At 45.5% G+C, this 24,610-nt stretch overlaps 1 protein-coding gene across 2 annotated transcripts in view; it reads left to right on the forward strand.

Annotated features, from left to right (window-relative positions):
• LOC131199530 (glycerophosphodiester phosphodiesterase domain-containing protein 5-like) overlaps positions 1-24,610 on the forward strand; it is a 161,193-nt gene that overhangs the window by 53,996 nt on the left and 82,587 nt on the right. For both annotated transcript variants that reach the window (XM_058185386.1, XM_058185385.1), the window contains exon 2: positions 4,551-4,724. In XM_058185386.1, the coding sequence (XP_058041369.1) occupies positions 4,608-4,724 (117 nt within the window). In that variant the 5' untranslated portion in view covers positions 4,551-4,607. The remainder of the gene's footprint in view (positions 1-4,550; positions 4,725-24,610) is intronic.

Consider the following 24,610-nt stretch of genomic DNA (forward strand, 5'->3'; position numbering starts at 1 on the left):
AAGATACGTTCATCAAGGTACAACACTTAATGATGGTCATAGAATAGAATAGAATAGAATAGAATAGAATAGAATAGAATAGAATAGAATAGAATAGAATAGAATAGAATAGAATAGGAATTTTTATTGGCCAAGTGTGATTGGGCACACAAGGAATTTGTCTTGGTGCATACGCTCTCAGTGTTCATAAAAAGAAAAGATACGTTCATCAAGAATCATAAAGTACAACACTTAAGAATTGCGGTCATAAGTCAAGGACTATACCTGTACTGCCTTCCCCAGTTGGGAAAAGTTTGCACTTCGTATCCACAAAGTAAAATAACTGGGGGTCTCTTGGAAGAGAAGATGGATTGCTCCATGAAAGCTTTTGGATTGCTCTGGATATTTCTCTCTCTCTCTCTCTCTCTCTCTCTCTCTCTCTCTCTCTCTCTCATTGTCTCTCTTTTTTGTCTCTCACTTTCTCTGTTTCTCATTGTCTCTCTCACACACTCACTTTCTCTCATTCTCTTTCTCCCTCTCTCTCTTTCCCTCTTCCCACTCTCTCTCTGTTTGTTTCTCTTTCTCTCACTTTTTCTCTGTTTCTCTCATTCTCTGTTTCTCCCTCTCTTTCTCTCATTGTCTCTCTTTCTCCCTCTCTCTCTTTCCCTCTTTCCCCCCTCTCGCTGTTTCTCTCTGTTTCTCTCACTTTCTCTCTGTTTCTCTCATATTCTCTCTCTCTCTCCCCCTCCCTCTTTCTCTCTTTCTCCTTGTCTCTCTCTCACACTTTCTCTTCCTCTTTGTTTTTCTCTTTCTCCCTCTCTCTTTTCCTCTCTCTTCCCCCCTCTCTGTTTCTCTCTGTTTCTCTCTTTCTCTCTGTTTCTCTCATATTCTCTCTCCCTCTCTCTTTCTCATTGTCTCTCTCACACACACTTTCTCTTACTGTCTCTCTCTTTCTCCCTCTCTGTCTCTCTCTTCCCCCTCTCTCTGTTCCTCTGTTTCTCACTTTCTCTGTTTCTCTCATATTCTCTCTCCCTCCCTCCCTCTCTCATTGTCTCTCTCACACACACTTTATCTTTCTCTCACTGTCTCTCTCTTTCTCCATCTCTCTCTTTCCCTCTTTCCCCCCCTCTCTGTTTTTCTCTCTTTCTCTCTCTTTCTCTCTGTTTCTCTCATATTCTCCCTCCCTCTCTCTCTCTTTCTCCTTATCTCTCTCACACACACTTTCTCTCTTTCTCTCTCTCTCTTTTCCTCTCTCCCTCTCTGTTTCTCTCTCTCTCTGTTTCTGTTTCTCTGTTTCTCTCACTTTCTCTCTCTGTTTCTCTCATTCTCTCTCTCCCTCCCTCCCTCCCACCTCTGGTGCCCATTGCAAAAGGTGAATAATTCATTTCTCTCCGTCCTGCTTCCTGTTTTATTTCTGCGCCTGTAAAGCTCACTACCCGAGGCTTGAATCATTCATAAGCTTTCCTTCCAGAGCTGCAGGGAGCCCAGCTCAGAGCTCTTTTCCTCAAAGAGGAGGAGAGGCTTCAGATACGTGGGAAGTGGTTTGTAACACAGCCAAACATGTCCACGAACGTAGAAGGGATAACATTTGATCAGCCCTTCTTTCTGCAATTACAGCTCTATTAGGAAAGGAGTTCAAGCCACTACAGGTAGTCCTTGACTTATCGCTGCTTGCTTAACGACCGTTCAAAGATACGATGGACCCTGAGCAAAGGTCTTGTTCCGACGGCCACTTTCTGCCCCTGTGGTCACGTGATCCCATTGCTAGCGTGCCGGCACCCAGTCGGCATTGATGGCCATTTGCAGTGTCCTAAGTCATCCGACTGCAATTTTGGGGAGAAACCCCCTGCAGTCTATGCCAGGAGTCTCCAACCTTGGCAACTTTACGACTTATGGACTTCAGACTCCCAGAATTCCTCAGCTAGCAACTTTACGACTTGTGGGAGTTGAAGTCCGCAAGTCTTAAAAGTTGCCAAGGTTGGAGACCCCTGGTCTGTTGTGTCTGCGCCCCCCGAGCCAGGCCCCCTGCCAGAAAGTGACTTGGAAAGTGAGGGGGAAGAGCCATCAGGACTTACCTCGGGAGCACCGGCTTCCCTGGATCAGCTCCAGGAGCCAGAGGCAGGCCAGGTGGAGGAGATAACGAGGCCTCCGTCCCCTGACTCTTCCCCCCCCAGGCCACGCCTCCAGACCCAGCTGATGGCAATCAGGCCTGGCTGGACCCTAGGTTTTGTAGGCAGGAGAGGCGGGAACAACAGAAGCAGGGGTGGGGCAGGGCTAGGAAGTGCTGAATCATGGAGCCACACCCCACAGGATATAAAAGCAGCAAGGGCTGCTATCCTTTTCGTAGCAGGCAAATCAACTGCTTGACTAGAGCTGAAGTACTGTTTGGCTCATTGGCATCAAGGGAGATAACAGAGCCACTTGGCAGACGCTCGCTAGTTTGCTGCCAGAGCTGATAGTGCCGGCTAATTAAGTCATCGCTTGGACTGAGGCGAGGGGGACAGAACATGGTCTATATGGCAAAAGTTGATCCATTCTAACTCTCTGCCTACCCAAAATTTGATTTTGACTGAAGAAGTTAACTTGGATGAGTAACGAAACATCCCAGTTTTTGTAAACATCGGCCCTGTTGCTGTGAGTTAACCTTTTGAGATATTCCTGGATTTAAGCGTTCCAACTGATGCGCCGGCAGTTGTGAGTTGCTAACAATTTTTCACTGCAGAGCAGTGAATTAAGAACAGACTTGTGGTTCATAGCATTTTTGTGGCCATAACGACAGTTGTCAGGAAAGTGTGATGGCTCAGCGGTTAAAGAGGCTGAGCTTGTCAGCTGGAAATCTGACAGTTGGGGTTCGAGTCCAGAGCGCTGCACAACAGGGTGAGCTCCCATCATTTGCTCCAGCTCCTGTCCACCTAGCAGTTCGAAAGTCAAGGAGGGGAGATGGCTTAGTGGTTAAAGACTCTGATTTTGCCAACTGTAAAGCTGACAGTCGAGGTTCGAGACCCGAGCACAATGCAACGGGTGAGTTCACGTTCCTTGCTTGATCTCCTATCCACCTAGCAGTTCGAAAGTCAAGAAGGGGAGATGGCTTAGTGGTTAAAGACTCTGATTTTGTCAACTGTAAAGCTGACAGTCGAGGTTCGAGACCCGAGCACAGTGCAACGTGTGAGTTCACGTTCCTTGTTCGAGCTCCTACCCACCTGGCAGTTCGAAAGCATGCAAATGTGAGTAGATAACGGTCACAGCATTGTATTTGGCTCGGCGTACAGTCATGCCGGCCACGTGACCACGGAAGTGTCTTTGGGCAATGTTCCCTTGGCTAGGAAATGGTTATGAGCACCAACGCCTAGAGCCAGACCCAACTGGACAGGAGAAACCTTTACCTTACGACAGGTGAAGCTTCCATTATCATGGATAGTGCCAGGATGCCTGTACTTATCACCTTTGGCCCCAGGTGTGATTCAACATCTTAACAATTGGGGGCCGTTTAGGGAGTCCTGCAATTACAACTCTTGTAATTTCAATACGTAATTCAGATTTATTGTGGAATTCTATGGAGGTTTATAGATCTCTGTAAATCTGTGCCCCTAGTGGATGCCCTTCCCTCCCCACAGCAAATTTCAGTCATGGGTTTTTCTTGCCTTCCTTCTTAATGGCGGGACTTAGATTATTATTATTTATTATTTTATTTTGTCACAACAGTATACACAAACATAATATTTAAGCAAAAGAATGCAACAACAATATTAATTTGATGTAATGATAGGGAACAATAGGACAGGAACGGTAGGCACTTTTGTGTCTTATGCACGCCCCTTACGGTCCTCTTAGGAATGGGGTGAGGTCAATAGTAGACAGTTTTTGGTTGAAGTTTTTGGGATTTTGAGAAGAGACCACAGAGCCAGGTAGTGCGTTCCAAGCATTAACAACTCTGTTACAAAAGTCATATTTTCTGCAATTAAGATTGAAGCGGTTAACATTAAGTTTAAATCTATTGTTTGCTCTTGTATTGTTGCGATTGAAGCTGAAGTAGTCTTCAACAGGAAGGACATTGCAATAGATGATTCTGTGTGTTAAACACAGGTCTTGTCGGAGTCGGCGGAGTTCTAAGTTTTCTAATCCCAGGATTTCAAGTCTGGTGGTATATAAGGTATTTTGTTGTTTTCAGAGGAGCGTAGAACTCTTCCTGTAAAATATTTCTGGACGCGTTCAATTGCATTAATGTCAGAGATGTGGTGAGGGTTCCAGACGAGCTGTATTCAAGAATAGGTCTAGCACATGTTCTGTATGCTCTGGTTAGTAGTGTGGAGTTTTTGGAAAGAAGATGTGGGCTCTCCAACCGTGGCAACCTGTGGACTTCAATTCCCAGAATTCCCCCAGCCAGCCATCTTGGCTGGGGAATTTTGGGAGTTGAAGTCCATCTTGGCTGGCTGGGGAATTCTGGGAGTTGAAGTCCTCCCATCTTCAAGGTCGGAGACCTTTGACGGATGAAAAATGGTGGAACCTTCATGAGATGTTTCTCCTAACCGAGTTGCTCCAGGATTTAACCCAGTTCTTTTTCCTTTTTGCAGGGATCTCGCAAGCCCTGATGGACATCTGATCACTTGCAACCAGCCAGCTGGGAGAGCATGGTTAAACACCAGCCCCTGCAATATTACGAGCCCCAGTTGTGTTTGTCATGCCTGACGGGAATTTATGGATGCCGGTGGAAGCGATACCAGCGGTCACATGATGACACTACCAAGGTGAGTCACCGGCGGGCCAGGACGGCCATTTTGAACGGGTGAATCCCAATGGCGGGATCCGAGATTGGATCATAAAGCCTCAGGACACAGAAACTGGATTGCAGATTCTTTATAACCTGGGAACAGAAGCTGGATTGCGATCAATCGCCTTGTCAATATGGCTGTCTCTTCCAGCCGGATATTAAACAGAAATGGAGGTAGTCCTCGGCTTACGACCACAACTGAGCGCAACGTCTCTGTTGCGAAGCGAAACATTTGTTAAAGTCTGTTTTGTCCCATTTTACGACCGTTCTTTGCCTGAGTTGCAAAGTGAATGACTGCAGTAGTGCACGGTTGTTAAGTGAATCTGGCTTCCCGGTGGACGGTCAGAATGTGGCGAAAGGGGATCAGCTAAACCCCCCACCCCCCCGCCCAGGACACAGCGACCGTCATAAATATGAATCAGTCGCCAAGCTTCTGAATTTTGATCACGTGACCGTGGGGATGCTGCAAATGTCGTTAAGTGTGAAAAACGGTCGTAAGTCACTTTTTTCAGTGCCGTTGTCACTTTGAACGGTCACTAAATGAACTGCTGTAAGTCGAGGACTCCCTGTACATCAGTGGGTCCTGGATAAATGTCTCTGAAGATCGTCAATCATCCAGGTCAGGATTGTCCCAAAGGTGCTTCTTCAAGAAGGCAAACTGGACTTTCTTGCTTTTTTGCCTTTGAAATTGTTTCGCTTCTCATTTAGGAAGCTTCTTCAGTTCTCGAAGACGCTTCTCAGAACTGAAGAAGCTTCTGGGATGAGAAGCGAAACGTTTTCAAAGGGAAAAATAAAACAACAACCAAGAAAATCCAGTTGCGTTTTTGAAAAAGCGCCTTTGGTTCATCAACCCCCTTTTAATAATATTTAATATTAATAATATTTTAATTTGTATACCGCCCTTCTCCCGAAGGACTTTAAGATGTTGGAAAGGGAAGGAAGCGTTGCTGTAGAAATCAGAGAGGAAATTGTGGTGTGTGATTGTTGCTTTGTGTCGGTGTATTTAAGATAGAATTAGGCATAAGCTGCACTGATGAAGACAACCGTGTGAAATCTCCAGGTTTGGAGACAGAATTCTTCTAGTTAGAAGAAGAACTGGTAAAACTTGATTAATGTTAATTTCCTAGGCATTTGACTGTTTGATTGTGGATGTTGTTGGAGAACCAGATTGTGGTTCAGGCTAGAATTGTTGTATTCTCTTTTGTCTATTAACATCTATATTAATACCACTTTATAATGCCTTGGTAAAGCCACACTTGGAATACGGCGTCCAGTTTTCGTTGCCACGATGTAAAAAAAGATGCTGAGACTCTAGAAAAAGTACAGAGAAGAGCAACAAAGATGATTAGGGGACTGGAGGCTAAAACATACAATGAATGGTTGCAGGAACTGGGCCTGGCTAGTCTAGTGGAGAGAAGGACCAGGGGAGACAGGATAGCATCTTCCAATATTTGAGGGGCTGCCCCAGAGAGAAGGGGGTCAAGCTATTTTCCAAAGCACCCGAAGGCCAGACAAGAAGCAACCAATGGAAACTTATCAAGGAGAGAAGCAACTCAGAACTAAGGAGAAATTCCCTGACAGTGAGAAGAATTAACCAGTGGAACAACTTGCCTCCAGAAGTTGTGAATGCTCCAACACTGGAAGTTTTTCAGAAGAGATTGGATAATCATTTGTCTGAAGTGCTGTAGGGTTTCCTGCCTGGGCAGGGGGCTGGACTAGAAGACCTCCAAGGTCCCTTCCAACTCGTGTTATTCTATTCTAACTTTAAGATGGATAGACTTCAACTCCCAGAATCCCCCATGCTGGCTGGGAAATTCTGGGAGTTGAAGTCCACCCATCTTAAAAGTTGTCAAATTTGAGAAAAACCCTGCCCGGTTATGATCAAAAATTTACTCCTGGTAATGATACTTATGCACCAAGACAAATTCCTTGTGTGTCCAATCACACTTGGCCAATAAATTCTATTCTATTCTATTCTATTCTATTCTATTCTATTCTATTCTATTCTATTCTATTCTATTCTATTCTATTCTATTTTCCTATTTCCTATTCTCTGTTCTGTTCTATTCTATTCTATTCTATTCTATTCTATTTTTCTATTTCCTATTCTATTCTATTCTATTCATATTTCTTATTCTATTCTATTCTTATTTCTTATTCTATTCTATTCTATTCATATTTCTTATTCTACTCTATTCTATTCTTATTTCTTATTCTATTCTATTCTTATTTCTTATTCTATTCTATTCTATTTTATTCATATTTCTTATTCTATTCTATTCTATTCTATTCTATTCTATTCTATTCTATTCTATTCTATTTTCCTATTTCCTATTCTCTGTTCTGTTCTATTCTATTCTATTCTATTTTTCTATTTCCTATTCTCTATTCTATTCTATTCTATTCTATTCTATTCTATTCTATTCTATACTATTCTATTCATATTTCTTATTCTATTCTATTCTTATTTCTTATTCTATTCTATTCTATTCATATTTCTTATTCTATTCTATTCTATTCTATTCTTATTTCTTATTCTATTCTATTCTTATTTCTTATTCTATTCTATTCTATTTTATTCATATTTCTTATTCTATTCTATTCTATTCTATTCTATTCTATTCTATTCTATTCTATTCTATTCTATTCTATTCTATTCTATTCTAATTATCAGAAGAATGATTTAAGGGAGTTTTTGTGCTCAAAGCTATACTATTCCCTGCACTATAATCTTGAATCACTGATTCTGTTTTGTTTGCCATAATTTCTTAATTTTTGCCCTTTAAGGACGAAGCAGAGACCCCATCCCTGTATTCTTCTTGCTTTTAGCCCCCCCAAAACTTCCTTTATATATGATTGCAAAACCTTTCAAAATTCGGAGAACCTTCCTGGAGGGTTTTAAAATGGCAAATGATCAGCAACGTTGTTTGGAGGAGGCTAAAAGCTGAAGAGGCAAGGACAAACTTTCCTCTAAGCAAGATTTATTTTAATAGAAAGAACAGTTGGGAAACTTGGGGTGTGTGTGTGTGTGTGTTTTCTTTTCTTTTTTTTTTCTTCAAATAAACGGTTCAAGTGTTCCCTTTTCTCTCCTTGCCTCTTTATACATGCTGGATTTAATTAATATTTCAAGAGATCGGCAAGGAGATAGCACAGCTGTCTCTTCTTCTGCATCTCAATTTATAGCTGCAATAAGAGGACACTCTATATAGCCAGTAATTTTTTGCACTGGAAAAGAACTTTGCTACCCTGAAAAATCAGAGGAAATTACAGCTTACAAAAGCTGAGGTTTTTGAATAAATTGTGTTGGTTGGAAAAGGCACTTGCAGATTCCTAATTTTAGCAGACGAAGGTAGCTTTCCTCCTGCAACTTCTTATGCTAAATCGTTCAGGAGTCTTATGAGCTGCACATCCAGAAGTGAAGTTTTTCAGAGCTGTTTAGAAGCGAAAAAAGAAAAAATCAGATTTTGGAGCTTGCGCTCAGAAACCTGTGTTTTTTCCTTTTGATCCCAAATAGACCCATAATCTAATCTCGCTTTTGGTATAAGATGCTTTTTTATACCCCATTGGTTGCTGTAAATAATAAATGTGCAGCTCATATTTTTAACCTGCTGTAAGGCTGGATAGGGAATTCTGGGAATTGAAGTCCTTCTAAGGTACCTGGGGAATTCTGGGAGGAGACAGCCATCTGTTGGCTGAGGAAATTTTGGGCATTGAAGCCTATCTATGTTGGATGAGAAATTGTAGGAATTGCGATCCATTTATATACTGGCTGTGGAATTCTGGGAATTGAAGTCCATCAGCGAGAGAGAGTTTGGTCTAGTGGTTAAGGCATCAGGCTTGAAAGCGGAACACGGTGAGTTCTAGTCCCACTTTAGGCAGAAAAGTTGGCTCGGTGACTTTAGACTAATCACCAGGAGATAGTGAGTTCTAGTCCCATTTTAGACATGAAAGCCAACTGGGTGACTTTGGGTCAATCACTAGGAGACATTGAGTTCTAGTTCCACTTGAGGCACAAAAGCTGACTGGGTGATTTTGGATCAGTCACCAGGAGACATTGAGTTCTAGTGCCACTTTAGGAGTGAAAGCCGACTGGGTGACTTTGGGTCAATCACCAGGAGACGGTGAGTTCTAGTTCTGCCTGAGGCACAAAAGCCGACTGGGTGATTTTGGATCAGTCACCAGGAGACATTGAGTTCTAGTGCCACTTCAGGCATGGGTGACTTTGGGCCAATCACCAGGAGACGGTGAGTTCTAGTTCTGCCTTAGCCATGAAAACCAGCTGGGTGACTTAAAGCCAATCACCAGGACACAATGAAGTCTAGTTCCGCCTGAGGCACAAAAGCCAGCTGGATGGCTTTGGGTCAGTCACCAGGAGGCGGTGAGTTCTAGTCCCACCTTAGGCACAAAAGTTGCCTCAGTGACTTTAGACTAATCACCAGGAGATAGTGAGTTCTAGTTCCACTTGAGGCACAAAAGCTGACTGGTTGATTTTGGATCAGTCACCAGGAGACATTGAGTTCTAGTGCCACTTTAGGCGTGAAAGCCGACTGGGTGACTTTGGGCCAATCACCAGGAGACGGTGAGTTCTAGTTCTGCCTTAGCCATGAAAGCCTGCTGGGTGACTTAAAGCCAATCACCAGGACACAATGAAGTCTAGTTCCGCCTGAAGCACAAAAGCCATCAGGATGGCTTTGGGTCAGTCACCAGGAGGCGGTGAGTTCTAGTCCCACCTTAGGCATGAAAACCGGTGGGGTTATTTTGCGCCAGTCCATCTCTCTCAGCCCAGCCCACCTCACAAGGTGGTGGTTGTGGAGAAAATAGGAGGAGGAAGTCCTGTTGGGCATGTTGGGTATGTTGGGTATCATGCTGCGCCGGTTGGAGGGATTGGGAGTGGGAGGCACCGTTTATCGGTGGTTCTCCTCCTATCTCTCCGACCGGTCGCAGACGGTGTTGACAGGGGGGCAGAGGTCGTCCTCGAGGCGCCTCACTTGTGGGGTACCTCAGGGGTCGATTCTCTCGCCTACCCTGTTCAACATCTATATGAAGCCGCTGGGTGAGGTCATCAGTGGTTTCGGGGTGAGTTATCATCTGTACGCTGATGATACTCAGCTGTATTTTTCCACCCCGGACCACCCCAACGAAGCGGTCGAAGTGCTGTCCCGGTGTCTGGAAGCTGTATGGGTCTGGATGGGGAGAAACAGACTCAAGCTCAATCCTTCCAAGACGGAGTGGCTGTGGATGCCGGCACCCCGGTACAGTCAGCTGCACCCGCAGCTGACTGTTGGGGGCGAGTTAGTGGCCCCAAAGGAGGTGGTTCGCAACTTGGGCGCCCTCCTGATGGACGGCTGTCCTTGATGAACATCTGGCGGCCGTCTCCAGGAGGGCCTTTACCAAGTTCGCTTGGTCCGCCAGTTGCGCCCCTTCCTTGACCGGGATGCCTTATGCACAGTCACTCACGCTCTGGTTACCTCTCCGGTGGATTACTGCAATGCTCTCTACATGGGGCTGCCCTTGAGGTGCACCCGGAGGCTGCAGTTAGTCCAGAATGCAGCTGCGCGAGTAGTAATGGGAGCCGCCTGTGGCTCCCACGTAACAGCACTGCTCCGTAGTCTGCACTGGCTTCCTGTGGTCTTTCGGGTGCGCTTCAAGATTTTGGTTACCACCTTTAAAGCGCTCCATGGCTTAGGACCTGGGTACTTACGAGACCGCCTGCTGTTACCCTATGCCTCCCACCGACCCGTACGCTCTCACAGAGAGGGTCTCCTCAGGGTGCCGTCCGCCAAACAATGTCGGCTGGCGGCCCCCAGGAGTAGGGCCTTCTCTGTGGGAGCATCGACGCTCTGGAATGAACTCCCCCCTGGCCTACGTCAAGTGCCTGATCTTCGGACCTTCCGTCATGAGCTAAAAACATATCTATTTATTCAAGCGGGACTGGCATAATAGTTTGATTTTAAATTGGGGTTTTATTAATATTTAAAATTTTTAAATTTAATTTTAACTATCAGCCGTTTTTGTAATTTTGCTACATTTTAATTCGTTTTAATTGTATATATCTTGTATTTTATTTCTGGCTGTACACCGCCCTGAGTCCTTCGGGAGAAGGGCGGTATAAAAATTTAATAAAATAAATAAAATAAATAAAATGTTATAACGGCCTCGAGTTATTTATAAAAATAATAAGTCAGGATGCCAATAAATCAAATATACGCTGGCTGCGGAATTCTGGGAAGTGAAGTCCACGCGCCTTAAATTTGCTGAGGCTAAGAAGCAGAACTGCAGGGAATGTGGTTGACGGAAGCGGGAGAAGAGAAGAAGGCCTTTTGTGGTTATTTGTGATGCACACAACACGCTTTCGGAACATGCTCCAAGGAAGCCCTGGAGAATAGCAACATGAGGTGAGAAGGAGAAAGGCGCCCTTTGGTGCCATGGCTGCAAGGAAGATGCCTCCTCTATTCTTAACATCGGTGCAGGAACTTCTGAATGGAGCTTCCGGGCTTCCGGACAGAGTCTTAGGAAGCAAACTCCCACTTCTTGTGTCTTTCTTAGGAAACACCGCCATTTTATTTTATTTTATTTTTTATTTTATTTATTTATTTTGTCATAACAGTATATATAAGCATTAACATGAAATAACTATAATATATGAGCATATATATGAGCATAAGTATGTACCGTATATACTCGAGTATAAGCCGAGTTTTTCAGCACGTTTTTTGTGCTGAAAAGCGCCCCCTCGGCTTATACTCGAGTCTACCGGCAGGGCGAGCCCAAATGCTGCCGGCATGCTTTCCCAGCTCGGCCGGCTGGTTTTGGGGCGGCGGCGGCCCTGCGGCGTTTTCTTCCGCCGCTTTTTGATGGCAGCGGCGGAGGGGGCGGGGGGCGGAGGGGGCGTTCGGCATTTTCGCCCCCCTCTCACTCGTCCTCCTCTCGCCCTCGGAGGCGGAGGCGTTGTCACTCGCCTCCTCTCCAGCCGAAATTGAGTGCGGCGGCAGTGGGGTGGGTGGGTGGGTGGGGAGGCCGCCGTGAAGTGCCGGCAGGACGAGCCCAAATGCTGCCGGCATGCTTTGCCAGCTGGGCCGGCTCGTTTTGGGGCGGCGGCTGGCCTCCCGCGTTTTCTTCCGCCCCCTTTTGATGGCGGCGGTGGTCGGCGGAGGCGGGGCGGAGGGGCGTCCGGCATTTTCGCCCCCCTCTCACTCGTCCTCCTCTTGCCCGCGGTGGGGGCGGAGGGGGCGTTTGTCACTCTCGCCCTCCTCTCCCGCCCTCCTCTCGCCCTCGCCCTCCCCAACCAAGGACGCGGGTTGAATTTGCCATTCAAAAGACAAAGCCAGGGACTGAATCCGAAGCGATCTCGAGAAGGTCTGGGAGAGGTTTCCCCCTCCTCCGGGGAGAAGGAGAAAAGAAAGACGCCGAGCGGAAGGACCAAGGTCCCTTACGGAAGCAGGCGGTTCTCTTTGCAGCCCCTTTGCCAGCTGCTGAGACCCGCCGTTCATGAGGAACACAGAACAACCCTGCCGGCACATTCGAGGGGTTTCCCTGCGCCCTTCGGTCCGCTTTTTGATGGCGGCGGCGGCGGTGGTCGGCGGAGGGGGCGGGGGGCGGAGGGGGCGTTCGGCATTTTCGCCCCCCTCTCACTCGTCCTCCTCTTGCCCCCGGGGGGGGCGGCGCTGCCGAGAGCCCGCTGCTTACAGAGAGCGAAAAAGCCAGGGAGACCTTGGCATAGGTGGGCGGCTGGTGTAAGGCAGGGCAGAACCTTCGACCCGCAAGGATCCCGGGAGGGGGGGGACGAAAGAGAGGCAGAGAAGGAGGGAGGGAGGGAGGGAAGGAAGGAAAAGAAAAGAAAAGGGGGAGTGAAAATAAGAGCAGTCCGAGCTCTGAACTGGGGAACGAGAAGGAAAGAAAGAGGGAGAGGGAGAGACAGAGAGGGAGAGAAAAGCGAAGAAGGAAGAGAACAGTGCAATGAGTAAGGACTGCCACTGGGGTCAGGGAGCAGAGCACCAGGAAACAGGGCGGCCAACGCGCGCATACTACACACACACAAACACAGAGCCAGCTCCTCCCTGCCGCTGTTGAATCTTACTTCACCGCACCCCCTCCATCCCGGCCACACTCACAGCCAAAAAAAAAGGCAGAGCAGCATCCCTCGCCGAACGGCGGCGAATCTTTTGCCTTCCCTGAAAGATTAAAGATTAAATAGGAGAGGAGACCCAAGGCGTGCAAATCATCAGAATGCCTCGACGTTTCGCACTCATTATGTCGTCATCTTAATTAATCAGACCGTGGTGGGGTTCCCTACACCTTCCTCTCCCTTTAAGAAATAGAACACTTGGCTCTATCTTTATTTTTTACATTGACCAGTAGCTGCCTCATTTCCCACCCTAGGCTTATACTTGAGTCAATAGTTTTTCCCAGTTTTTTGTGGTAAAATTAGGTACCTCGGCTTATATTCGGGTCAGCTTATACTCGAGTATATACGGTAATTCAGACAAATTCCTTGTGTGTCCAATCACACTTGGCCAATAAAATTCTATTCTATTCTATTCTATTCTATTCTATTCTATTCTATTCTATTCTATTCTATTCTATTCTATTCTATTCTATTCTATTCTATTCTATTCTATTCCTATTATTTATTATATTCTATTCACTATATTAATTGGATATAATGAAGAGGAACAATAGGACAGGAACGGCAGGCACGTTTTGTGCTCTTATGCACGCCCCTTATAGACCTCTTAGGAATGGGGTGAGGTCAATAGTAGACAGTTTTTGGTTGAAGATTTTGGGATTTTGAGAAGAGACCACAGAGTCAGGTAATGTGTTCCAAGCATTAATAACTCTGTTACTGAAGTCATATTTTCTGCAATCAAGATTGGAGCGGCTAACATTAAGCTTAAATCTATTGTGTGCTCGTGTATTGTTGCAATTGAAGCTGAAGTAGTCTTCGACAGGAAGGACATTGCAATAGATGATTCTATGAGTTAAACACAGGTCCTGTCAAAGGCGGCGGAGTTCTAAGTTTTCTAAATTCAAGATTTCAAGTCTGGTGGTATAAGGTATTTTGTTGTATTCAGAAGAGTGGAGAACTCTTCTTGTAAAATATTTCTGGACACGTTCAATTGTGTTGATATCAGAAATGTGGTATGGGTTCCAGACAGTTGAGCTTTATTCAAGAATTGGTCTAGCAAATATTTTACATGCTCTGGTTAGTAGTGTAGTGTTTTTGGAAAAAAAGCTACGTAAGAGTTTACAACTCTTAGAGCCTTTTTTGCGATGTAGTTGCAGTGGGCTTTGGCACTTCGAAGGGTAGTTGTGTTGTTGGTGGTGTTAAATAGTTTGACATCGTCAGCAAAGAGAACACAATTACTTGTGATACGGTCGCGGAGATTGTTGATGTATAATATGAAGAGCGTTGCAAGCCTCCGGTTTCCAGCAGAGGTGCCAAGTTGCCAGCTCCCCAATTTGACGGCGGCTGACAAAGCTGGCATCAAGTCAAAACGTGAACCGGTGGACTGAGAAGTAAAGATACCCCACCCATCCCTTTACAAATACTTTGCCCACCACTCTGTATGGCATTCAGCAAAAATACGGCACTCGTGGAATGGTTTTATGCCGTTCTTGCTTCAGCTTTCAGTTCTCGCCAAGGGTTAGACAATGGCTGTTAGATGTTTAGCAGGTTTATCTCCGGGGGATTGGATTTCAGATCCTGATACGAGTGTCACAATGGCAGGCGTATTGATTAGGCTTTAATTGGAAGAATAAAATGTGTATTTTCCTCAACTTTTCGTATGAGACGCACCCTGCGCAAGAACTAGATTTCTGCAGAATCGGTGACGTTGGGATATAAAACAATGCCAAATCTGATGTAATATTTGCTGATAGGAGGACTGTTAAGGACTGAAGATCACAAAGAGTAAACCTTCCCAAAGTTGTTTACTCACAGGCTTAATGTGGACTTTTATTTTTTTTTAAATCATTGAACAGCCTCCTCTTGTGGCCTGCCAGCAGAGCTGGCCGCAGATTCGGACGATGAGATTATGGGGAGCAACTTGGGCCAGTTCTGGAGTCTGGGGAAGGGTCTGCGTCGGACGCAGAGATAGAGCCGGGGCCCTCCGACATTTCCCAGCCACCGGAGGTGCAGTTGCCTTTGGAGGCTGATCTGAGTGAGGAGGAAGAACAGCTGGGGCCTGTTCCAGACGCACGTAAGTGCAGAGCACTTAGGAGAGGAGAACAACGGAGGACAAAGAGTCGACTCAGGAAGCAAAACACACGTGGATGCTGAATGGCCCCCCCCCCGGCTGGGGAATAAATAGGAGGAAAGGGGAGTGGTGGTCGTAGGAGACAACCGTTCGTATTTCTGAAGAGTTTGCTCACTGTGTTTTCGTGCCACAAAGACTGTTTGCCACAACTTAATTTGCAGCCTTTCAGCTGGGAGCTCAATCGCAAGGAACTGATAAGGTCTTCTTGCTGCATTTAACTCCTTGCAGGATTCTTGCTTGGACTTTTCGGTGGGTGAATGCAATTAATTCACAAAAAGAAAATAAGAGTTTTTTTGTGACAAGGGGTCTGTTTTTTTGCTTCTGTTAAGGCTGGGTCAGCATCTGCTAAAGCTACGAATGCTCCAAGACTGGAATTTTTTAAGAAGATGTTATATACCCATTTGTCTGAAGTGGTGTAGGGTTTCCTGCCTGGGCAGGGGGTTGGACTAGAAGACCTCCAAGGTCCCTTCCAACTCTGTTATTATTATTATTACCTCTTGAACTGGATGACTTATTTTTGGGGGCCCGCTTTTAGTGTATAACTGATGTTTCAACTAATTTGGAATAAAGCCCTTATTTTTATTCGCTTGGCCTGAAAGAAAAAATGTGAACCGGTTTGGCATCTGTATAATTTTGCCCATCGGGCATCCTTCCCCTGCCTGGCTCCGTCTGGCTTTCTTAGCCACTGGAAGGGCTGCTCAGCTGCGTCATCCCTCCAGAGACAGGAAGTCCTTGACTTATAACCGTTCATTTAGTGACCGTTCCAGTGGTCCAGCACTGAAAAGAGGGACTTACGACCGGTTTTCACACTTAACGACCATTGGAGCATCCCTGTGGCCACGTGATCATAATTTGGCCGCTTGTGTGACTTGTCTGTGGGAGAAAAAGGGCGGTAGAGCCATCAAGCAGCAGCAAAGGGGCCTCTGGTGGCTCAGACTGGTAAGACAGTCTGTTATTAACAGCAGCTGCTTGCAATTACTGCAGGTTCAAGCCCCACCAGGCCCAAAGGTTGACTCAGCCTTCCATCCTTTATAAGGTAGGTAAAATGAGGACCCAGATTGTTGGGGGCAATAAAAAGTTGACTTTGTATATAATATACAAATGGATGAAGACTATTGCTTGACATAGTGTAAGCCGCCCTGAGTCTTCGGAGAAGGGCGGGGTATAAATGCAAACAAAAAAAATAATACAGAAACTGCCCAGAGACCTGTGAATTACCCTGATGGAGGTCGCTTTTCCACTGTTAGACAGACTGTAGGAAATCTTGTAAGCGGGTTTTTTTCCCCCCAGATCTTGGTCGCTAATTGTGATGGGTTGTACCAAAAAAAAAAAAATAGCTAGTCATACTAAACAAGGTTTCCTCCACGCTTCCTTTTATGAAAGATCAGGGGGTTTTTTTATCTATCTGTTGCTGCAGATAGATAAATGGAGCTATGATGTCAGTCCAAAAGCTGATTCTGGATCGGCCAGGAATAAAAGTCCGTTCTTAAAAAAATAGAATTAGAATTTTAGAATTAGAATTAGAATTAGAATTAGAATTTTAGAATTTTAGAATTTTAGAATTAGAATAGAATAGAATAGAATAGAATAGAATAGAATAGAATAGAATAGAATAGAATAGAACAGAGAATAGGAAATAGGAAAATAGAATAGAATAGAATAGAATAGAATAGAATAGAACAGAGAATAGGAAATAGGAAATAGGAAGTAGGAGAATAGAATAGAATAGAATAGAACAGAGAATAGGAAATAGGAAATAGGAAAATAGAATAGAATAGAATAAAACAGAGAATAGGAAATAGGAAAATAGAATAGAATAGAACAGAGAATAAAAAATAGGAAAATAGAATAGAATAGAATAGAATAGAATAGAATAGAATAGAATAGAATAGAACAGAGAATAGGAAATAGGAAATAGGAAAATAGAATAGAATAGAATAAAATAGAATAGAACAGAGAATAGGAAATAGGAAATAGGAAAATAGAATAGAATAGAATAGAACAGAGAATAGGATATAGGAAATAGGAAAATAGAATAGAATAGAATAGAATAGAATAGAATAGAACACAACACAACACAACACAACACAACACAACACAACACAACACAACAGTTGGAAGGGGCTTTGGAGGTCTTCTAGTCCAACCCCCTTCTCGGTCAGGAAACCCTGCATCACTTCAGACAAATGGTTGTCCAACCTCTTCTTAAAAACTTCCAGTGTTGGAGCATCCACAGCTTCTGGTGGCAAGTAGTTCCACTGGTTAATTCTTCTCACCGTCAGGAAATTTCTCCTTAGTTCTAGTTTGCTTCTCTCCTTGATTTAGTTTCCATCCGTTGAATCAACGTTGACAAACATTCATTAAACCTAGAACAGGAGTCAGCAACTTGCGGCTCTTTCACCCCTTTGCTGCAGCTACGTGTCACTCAAAATATGCGGGACAACCGCCAGTGTGCGACACCCACCGGCAGGCCATTTATTGAGCTTTTCAACTCCCGGTAGGCCAACCACGGATAAATCCAAGACAAGAAAAGTTTCAGAAGAAAACAGAACGTTTAATTCAACTACATAGGCTCGTTTTGTGGCCCCTCAAGTAATAGTCAGGCACAGGAAAGGTTTTTGTGGCTCCTGGTGTTTTTTTTTCTGTGGGAAACCGGTCCAAATGGCTCTTTGAGTGTTTAAGGTTGCCGACCCCCTGGCCTAGATACTATCTAGGAGACAAACCAAATCAAAGGTAGACCCAGATGGGCCGATGACTCGTTTTTACAAAATTCAGGTAGTCCTCGACTTAACAACCGTTCCTTTAGAGACCATTCAAAGTTACGACGGCGCTGCCAAGAGTGACTCGTGATCGTCACACTTCTTCACACAGCTCTGACTGAAGAATGGATAAATCCTTCCATTCTCCCCCCCCCCCCCACACGACCATCACCACCATCCAGTCAGAGCTGAAGAAGCTTCTCGGATGAGAAGCAAAACGTCTTCGAAAGGAAAACCAGAAAGTCCAGCTGTCCTCTTGACAGAAGCACCTTTGGGGAGGGGGTCTGCAACCTTAAACACTCCAAAGAGCCATTTGGACCCATTTCCCACAGGAAACAAAACAAAACAAAACAAAACAAAAACCCACCACCGGGAGCCACAAAACCTGGGTGGGCGAGACCAACTCCATATCACCCACTCCCACTCAGTCACAGGACCCCTCATTAAGGCAGAGAATCGGTTGTTAAAAAACACTGGGAATCACAAAATCCTTTTCTCTCTCTCCCCCTTTCTCTCTGTATCTCTCTATGTCTCTGTCTCTCCCCTCCTCCCCCTCTGTATCTCTCCCCCCTCTGTATCTCTCTGTATCTCTCTCCCTCCCCCTTTCTCTATCTATCTCTCTATGTCTCTGTCTCTCCCCCCTCCCTCTCTGTATCTCTCTGTATCCCGCTCTGTATCTCTCTCTCCCCTTTCTCTCTGTATCTCTCTATGTCTCTGTCTCTCCCCTCTCCCCTCTCTCTCTCTCTCTGTATCTCTCTGTATCTCTCTCTCTCTCCCCTTTCTCTATGTATCTCTGTCTCTGTCTCCCCTCCCTCTCTGTATCTCTCTCTCCCCTCTCTCTGTATCTCTCTGTATCTCTGTCTCTCCCCTTCTCTCTGTATCTCTCTATGTCTCTGTCTCTCCCCTCCCCTCTGTATCTCTCTCTCTCTCCCCTCTGTATCTCTCTGTATCTCTCTCTCTCCCCTTTCTCTATCTCTCTATGTCTCTGTCTCCCCCTCCTCTCTGTATCTCTCTCTCCCCTCTGTATGTCTCTGTATCTCTCTCTCCCCTCTCTGTATCTCTCTATGTCTCTGTCTCTCCCCTCCCCTCTGTATCTCTCTCTCTCTGTATCTCTCTCTCCCCTTCTCTCTGTATCTCTATGTCTCCCCTCCCCTCTGTATCTCTCTCTCCCCCCTCTGTATCTCTCTGTATCTCTCTCCCTCCCCCTTTCTCTATCTATCTCTCTATGTCTCTGTCTCTCCCCCCTCCCTCTCTGTATCTCTCTGTATCCCGCTCTGTATCTCTCTGTATCTCTCTCTCTCCCCCTTTCTCTCTGTATCTCTCTATGTCTCTCTCCCTCCCCTCTGTATCTCTCTGTATCTCTCTCCCCTTTCTCTCTGTATCTCTCATGTCTCTGTCTCTCCCTCCCTCTCTGTATCTCTCTCCCCCCTCTGTATCTCTCTGTATCTCTCCTCCCCTTTCTCTCTGTATCTCTATGTCTCTGTCTCTCCCTCCCTCTCTGTATCTCTCTCCCCTTTCTCTGTGTCTCTCTATGTCTCCCCTCCCCTTTGTATCTCTCTGTATCTCTCTCTCCCCATTCTCTCTGTATCTGTCTCTCCTCTGTATCTCTCTGTATCTCTCTCCTCCCCTTTCTCTCTGTATCTCTCTCTGTCTCTGTCTCCCCTCCCTCTCTGTATCTCTCTCCCCTTTCTCTCTGTGTCTCTCTGTGTCTCCCCCTCCCCTTTGTATCTCTCTGTATCTCTCTCTCCCCATTCTCTCTGTATCTGTCTCTCCCCTCTGTCTCTCTCTCCACCTTTCTATATCTCTCCCACTCTATATCTCTCTTCCCTTTCTCTATGTATCTCTCTATGTCTGTATCTCCCCATCTCCCACTCGGTATCTCTCTCTCTCTCCCCTGTCTATCTCCCCCCCGTTTCTCACTTTGTATCTCTCTGTATCTCTCTCTCTCTCCCTCTCTATGTATCTCTCTATGTCTCTCTCTCTCCCACGCTCTATCTCCCCCCTCCCACTCTTTATCTCTCTTGTCTCTCTCTCCTCCTGTTTGTCTCCCCCCCTCTCTCCCACTCTGTATCTCTCTGTATCTATGTCTCTCTCTCTCTCTCTCTCCCCCTCTCTCTGTTTCTCTCCGATTTCGAAGGCCAGGTGAAGAGCGACTGGGAGAGGAGGGCGAGCGGCGGGACCAGCGAGCGATGGGACAGGGAGCCACAGTGCAGGCTCTAAAGAGCTGCATGCGGCTCTGGAGCCGCGGGTTGCCGACACCCACCTTTGGGTCACTTAACCAATGTTTCCCTGAGAAATTTGGAGCTAAAAAAAATGGTCGTAAGTGGAGGATCCCTCCCCCCCCACTACAGATGCAGTGAATGAAAGGAGAGGCAAGGTGAGGATGGCGTTGGCATGGAGACCCCAGGGAAAACCTCAAAAGCCCCCCACCCTTCCCCCCAAGCGGCCTTTCGTCTCCTTTTCTAAAAATGACCCTCGGATGCTGATCGGGAATAAGATTTTGCATATTTTAAAGCTGAGCACAACATTTGGCACCAGCAAATAATTTGGCAGGCCTCCTGCTTAACTTTAGACGTGCAGGAAGGCGGTGAAGGGGAAGGGAAGGTTTGATGGTTGAGCGAATCTTCTCCCCGGAATAAAGATGTTATTTAGGTAGGTTTATTTATACCTGGGGCTGGCAGCCAAGACACCTTCCTCGCCTTCTGTCTCTGGCTCTGCCCTTCCCGTGCCAAAAATACATCAGCCGGGATAAATCTACCCTCTATTCATAATATTCACCCTGAGATTAATCTTGTAAATCAATCCAGAATCTCTCGATCCTCCCAAACTCTGAGGCTGCTGATGTTTATCCGTTCAGTTAGCTCCAAATTCTAGCAAATTGTCAAAACGTTTTGATGTTCCTTTTAGGGCCGTGTTTCTCAGAAGAACACAGCGATAGAGTTGGAAGGGACCTCGGAGGTCTTCTAGTCCAACCCCCTGCTCAAGCAAGAGACAACTCTACCATTTTTTTAGAATAGAATAGAATAGAATAGAATAGAATAGAATAGAATTTTATTGGCCAAGTGTGATTGGACACACAAGGAATTTGTCTTGGTGCATATGCTCTCAGTGTACATAAAAGAAAAGATACCTTCATCAAGGTACAACATTTACAACACAATTGATGGTCAATATAAATCATAAGGATTGCCAGCAACAAGTTATAGTCATACAGTCATAAGTGGAAAGAGATTGGTGATGGGAACTATGAGAAGGTTAATAGTAGTGCAGATTCAGTAAATAGTTTGACAGTGTTGAGGGAATTATTTGTTTAGCAGAGTGATGGCCTTCGGGGAAAAAACTGTTCTTGTGTCTAGTTGTTCTGGTGTGCAGTGCTCTATAGCGTCGTTTTGAGGGTAGGAGTTGAAACAGTTTATGTCCAGGATGCGAGGGGTCTGTAAATATTTTCACGGCCCTCTTCTTGATTCGTGCAGTATACAGGTCCTCAATGGAAGGCAGGTTGGTAGCAATTATTTTTTCTGCAGTTCTAATTATCCTCTGAAGTCTGTGTTTTTCTTGTTGGGTTGCAGAACCGAACCAGACAGTTATAGAGGTGCAAATGACAGACTCAATAATTCCTCTGTAGAATTGGATCAGCAGCTCCTTGGGCAGTTTGAGCTTCCTGAGTTGGCGCAGAAAGAACATTCTTTGTTGTCCTTTTTTGATGACGTTTTTGATGTTAGTTGTCCATTTTAGATCTTGCGATATGATAGAACCTAGAAATTTAAAGGTTTCTACTGTTGATACTGTGTTGTCTAGTATTGTGAGAGGTGGAAGTATGGAAGGGTTTCTCCTAAAGTGGCTTGAAGATGGCGCCAATGGTTGTCCAGTCCCTTCTTAAAAAACCTCCAGTGTAGGAGCACCCACAACTTCTGGAGGGAAGCCCTTCCACAGATTACAGATAGTCCTCGACTTAATGACCACAAAAATTACTGTTGGTGAGCGAGACGATAGTTAAGGGAGTTTTGCCACCTTTGTGGCCACAATTTTTAAGCGAATCACGGCAGTTGTTAAGTGAATCCGTTGACTTGGCTTATCAGAAGGTCACAAAAGCGGATCATGTGACCCCCTGGGGACGCCGCAACTGTCATAAATACGAGTCGGTCGCCAAGTCTCCGAATTTTGATCGCGTGACTATGGGCGGATGCTACAAACGGTCGTAAGTGCGAAAAAGGTGGCATTAGCTATTTTAGAATCTGCCTCAGATCTTTGGAGATCCAGCGGGATCAGTGCACCGTTCCGAATTTAAGAAGCCATTTGTCTGGAATGGACAAGGGTCTCCTGCTTGAGGAGAGGGTTGGACTAGAAGACCTCTAAGGTCCCTTCCGACTCAGTTATTCTGATCCAGAAGTTGTGGGCTGCTCCAACATTGGAGGTTTTTTAAGAAGAGACTGGACAGCTACTTGTGTCTGAAATGTTATAGGGTTTTCCTGCCTGAGCAGGGGGTTGGACTAGAAGACCTCTAAGGTCCCTTCCAACTCTGTTGTTCTATTCTATCTCAGGGTGCTGTCCGCCAAGCAATGTCGGCTGGCGGCCCCCAGGGGAAGATCCTTCTCTGTGTGGGCTCCCACCCTCTGGAACGAACTTCCCCCGGGTTTACGCCAAATACCTGACCTTCGGACCTTCCGCCGCGAATTGAAAACACATTTATTTATTCGTGTGGGGCTGGCTTAAATTTTATTGGTTTTAAATTTTTATTATTAATTTTAAGGGTTTTTTTAGTTTTACATATTTTAAAGTTTTTAGGCCAATTATATAATAAGTTTTTTAATCTGTATTTTAATTGTATATTGTACCGTTTGTTTTACCCTGGCTGTACACCGCCCTGAGTCCTTCGGGAGAAGGGCGGTATAAAAATCGAATAAATAATAATAATAATAATCTAAGCTAGTCTCCTTCAGAAGTTGTGGATGCTTCATTCCTGGAGGTCCTTTAAGTCTTTAAGAAAAGACTTGCCACTTGTCTGAAATGGTAGAGGGGTTCCTTGTTTGAGCAGAGGGTTGGACTAGAACCCCCTCCCTCCTCTATTCCAATTGATCGATTGAATTCTGCAGATCCTGCTCATTCCTTCAATAGAAGCTGCAGGACCTCAAGAATTGTCATCTGCCTTTGCAACACGAGGCATTGTCCTTTGAACATGTCCCTTCTCTTCCCCCCCTCCCCAACCGTTGCTACTCCCCCCCCATAAAAAAAAACCTGGGGGTGGCATTTTGCATTTCGGATTGAAGTGGCAGCGAAGGAGGTAATAGTACATTCCAACAACACACACCAGGTGAGCTCATTTTGTGGGGGCGTGAAGGTGTTTCGCTTCATTGTTCGCCAGTTGCTCCGCTTTGGGTTTGTGTGGGTTGTGGAGAAGTGGTGGTGGTGGTGGGGGGGCTCGGTGGCTGGGAGAATTGGGGAGGGGGAGAAACTCAATGGCTTCCTTGTTCAAATTAGTGGGTTTGCATGGGATGGGAGTCAGAAAATAGCCAAAAAGTCTTGAGCCCCCCCACTAAAAAAAACCAACAACCCTAAAAATACATCCTGGTAAAATTTGCACCTGTCACTGCTCTTCGTAGGAAGTTTTATGCTTTGGTTTTGGGCAGGGGTCTCCAACGTTGGCAACTTTACGACTTGTGGACTTCAATTCCCAGAATTCCTCAGCCAGCGCATGCCTGAGCAGGGAGTTTATTTTATTTATTTTTATTTTAATTATTTATTTATTTTGTCACAACAATATATGTAACTATCATACAGAAAGCTTATATAGTATATAAAGGTATAAGCATATATATATATATGTAGGTCTTTGGTTATTCGGGTTTTCTCCCGTGTAAAATTGGAAGTGTCTTGGCGACGTTTCGACGAAGTCTCATTCGTCATCTTCAGGCTTCAGCTTCGTGCTTCTGGGAGCAATGTGTGATTGCAGTTGTTTCTTCCTTTTTAACTGCTAGTGGGGGTTTGAACTGATTGGGTGGGAGCTTGGCTGTGCTCTGATTGGATGGAGGTGTTTTTTGTGCTCTGATTGGCTGGGGGTGTGTCCTGTTTGGGTGGGGGCTTGGTTGTGCTCAGATTAGTCTGAGTTGCAGGGGGATTTGAGCTGGTGAGCTGCATTGCTGTTGTTTGGCTTCGTGTTCGTGGTCGTGCTACATCTTCATAGTGGCTACATCTTCATATATATATATGAAGAAGAAAAAAAAAACAATAGGACAGGACCTCCAAGATCCCTTCCAACTCTCTTATTTCTGTTTATTGTTGGTGGCGCCTTGAACTAGCATGCGCTGGCTGAGGGATTCTGGGAATTGAAGTCCACAAGTCGTAAAGTTGCCAAGGTTGGAGAGACCCCTGGTCTCTCGGGTCTCCTGCCTGAGCAGGGGGTTGGACTAGAGGACCTCCAAGGTCCCTTCCGACTCTGTTATTTCTGTTATTTTTGGTGGTACCTTAAACTGAGGGCTGAAAACACGAGATAGCAGGCAAAGCTTTGAGGGGGGGGGACGGATGCGCTCAAGGGGTAAAAAAAACATGTGCAATTTTTTTTTAATACGATTATAATTTGGTCCTCGACTTAAGGACCAACTAACCCCAAAATTTCCATGGCTAAAGTGAGAACAGTTGCTAAGTGAATTTTGCCCCGTTCTACGACCTTTCTTGCTACAGTGGTTAAGGGGAACCCCCCGGCGGTCGTTAAGTTAGTAAGGCGGTTGCTAAGCGAATCGGGCTTCCGCTGTTCACTTTGCTGGTCCCAAAAGGGGATCACGTGTCACACACACAAACACACACACACACACACACACACACACACACACACACGGGGACATGGCGACCGT

Source organism: Ahaetulla prasina, chromosome 5, assembly GCF_028640845.1.
Source record: "Ahaetulla prasina isolate Xishuangbanna chromosome 5, ASM2864084v1, whole genome shotgun sequence".
In the NCBI taxonomy this organism is placed as follows: Eukaryota; Metazoa; Chordata; class Lepidosauria; order Squamata; family Colubridae; genus Ahaetulla; species Ahaetulla prasina.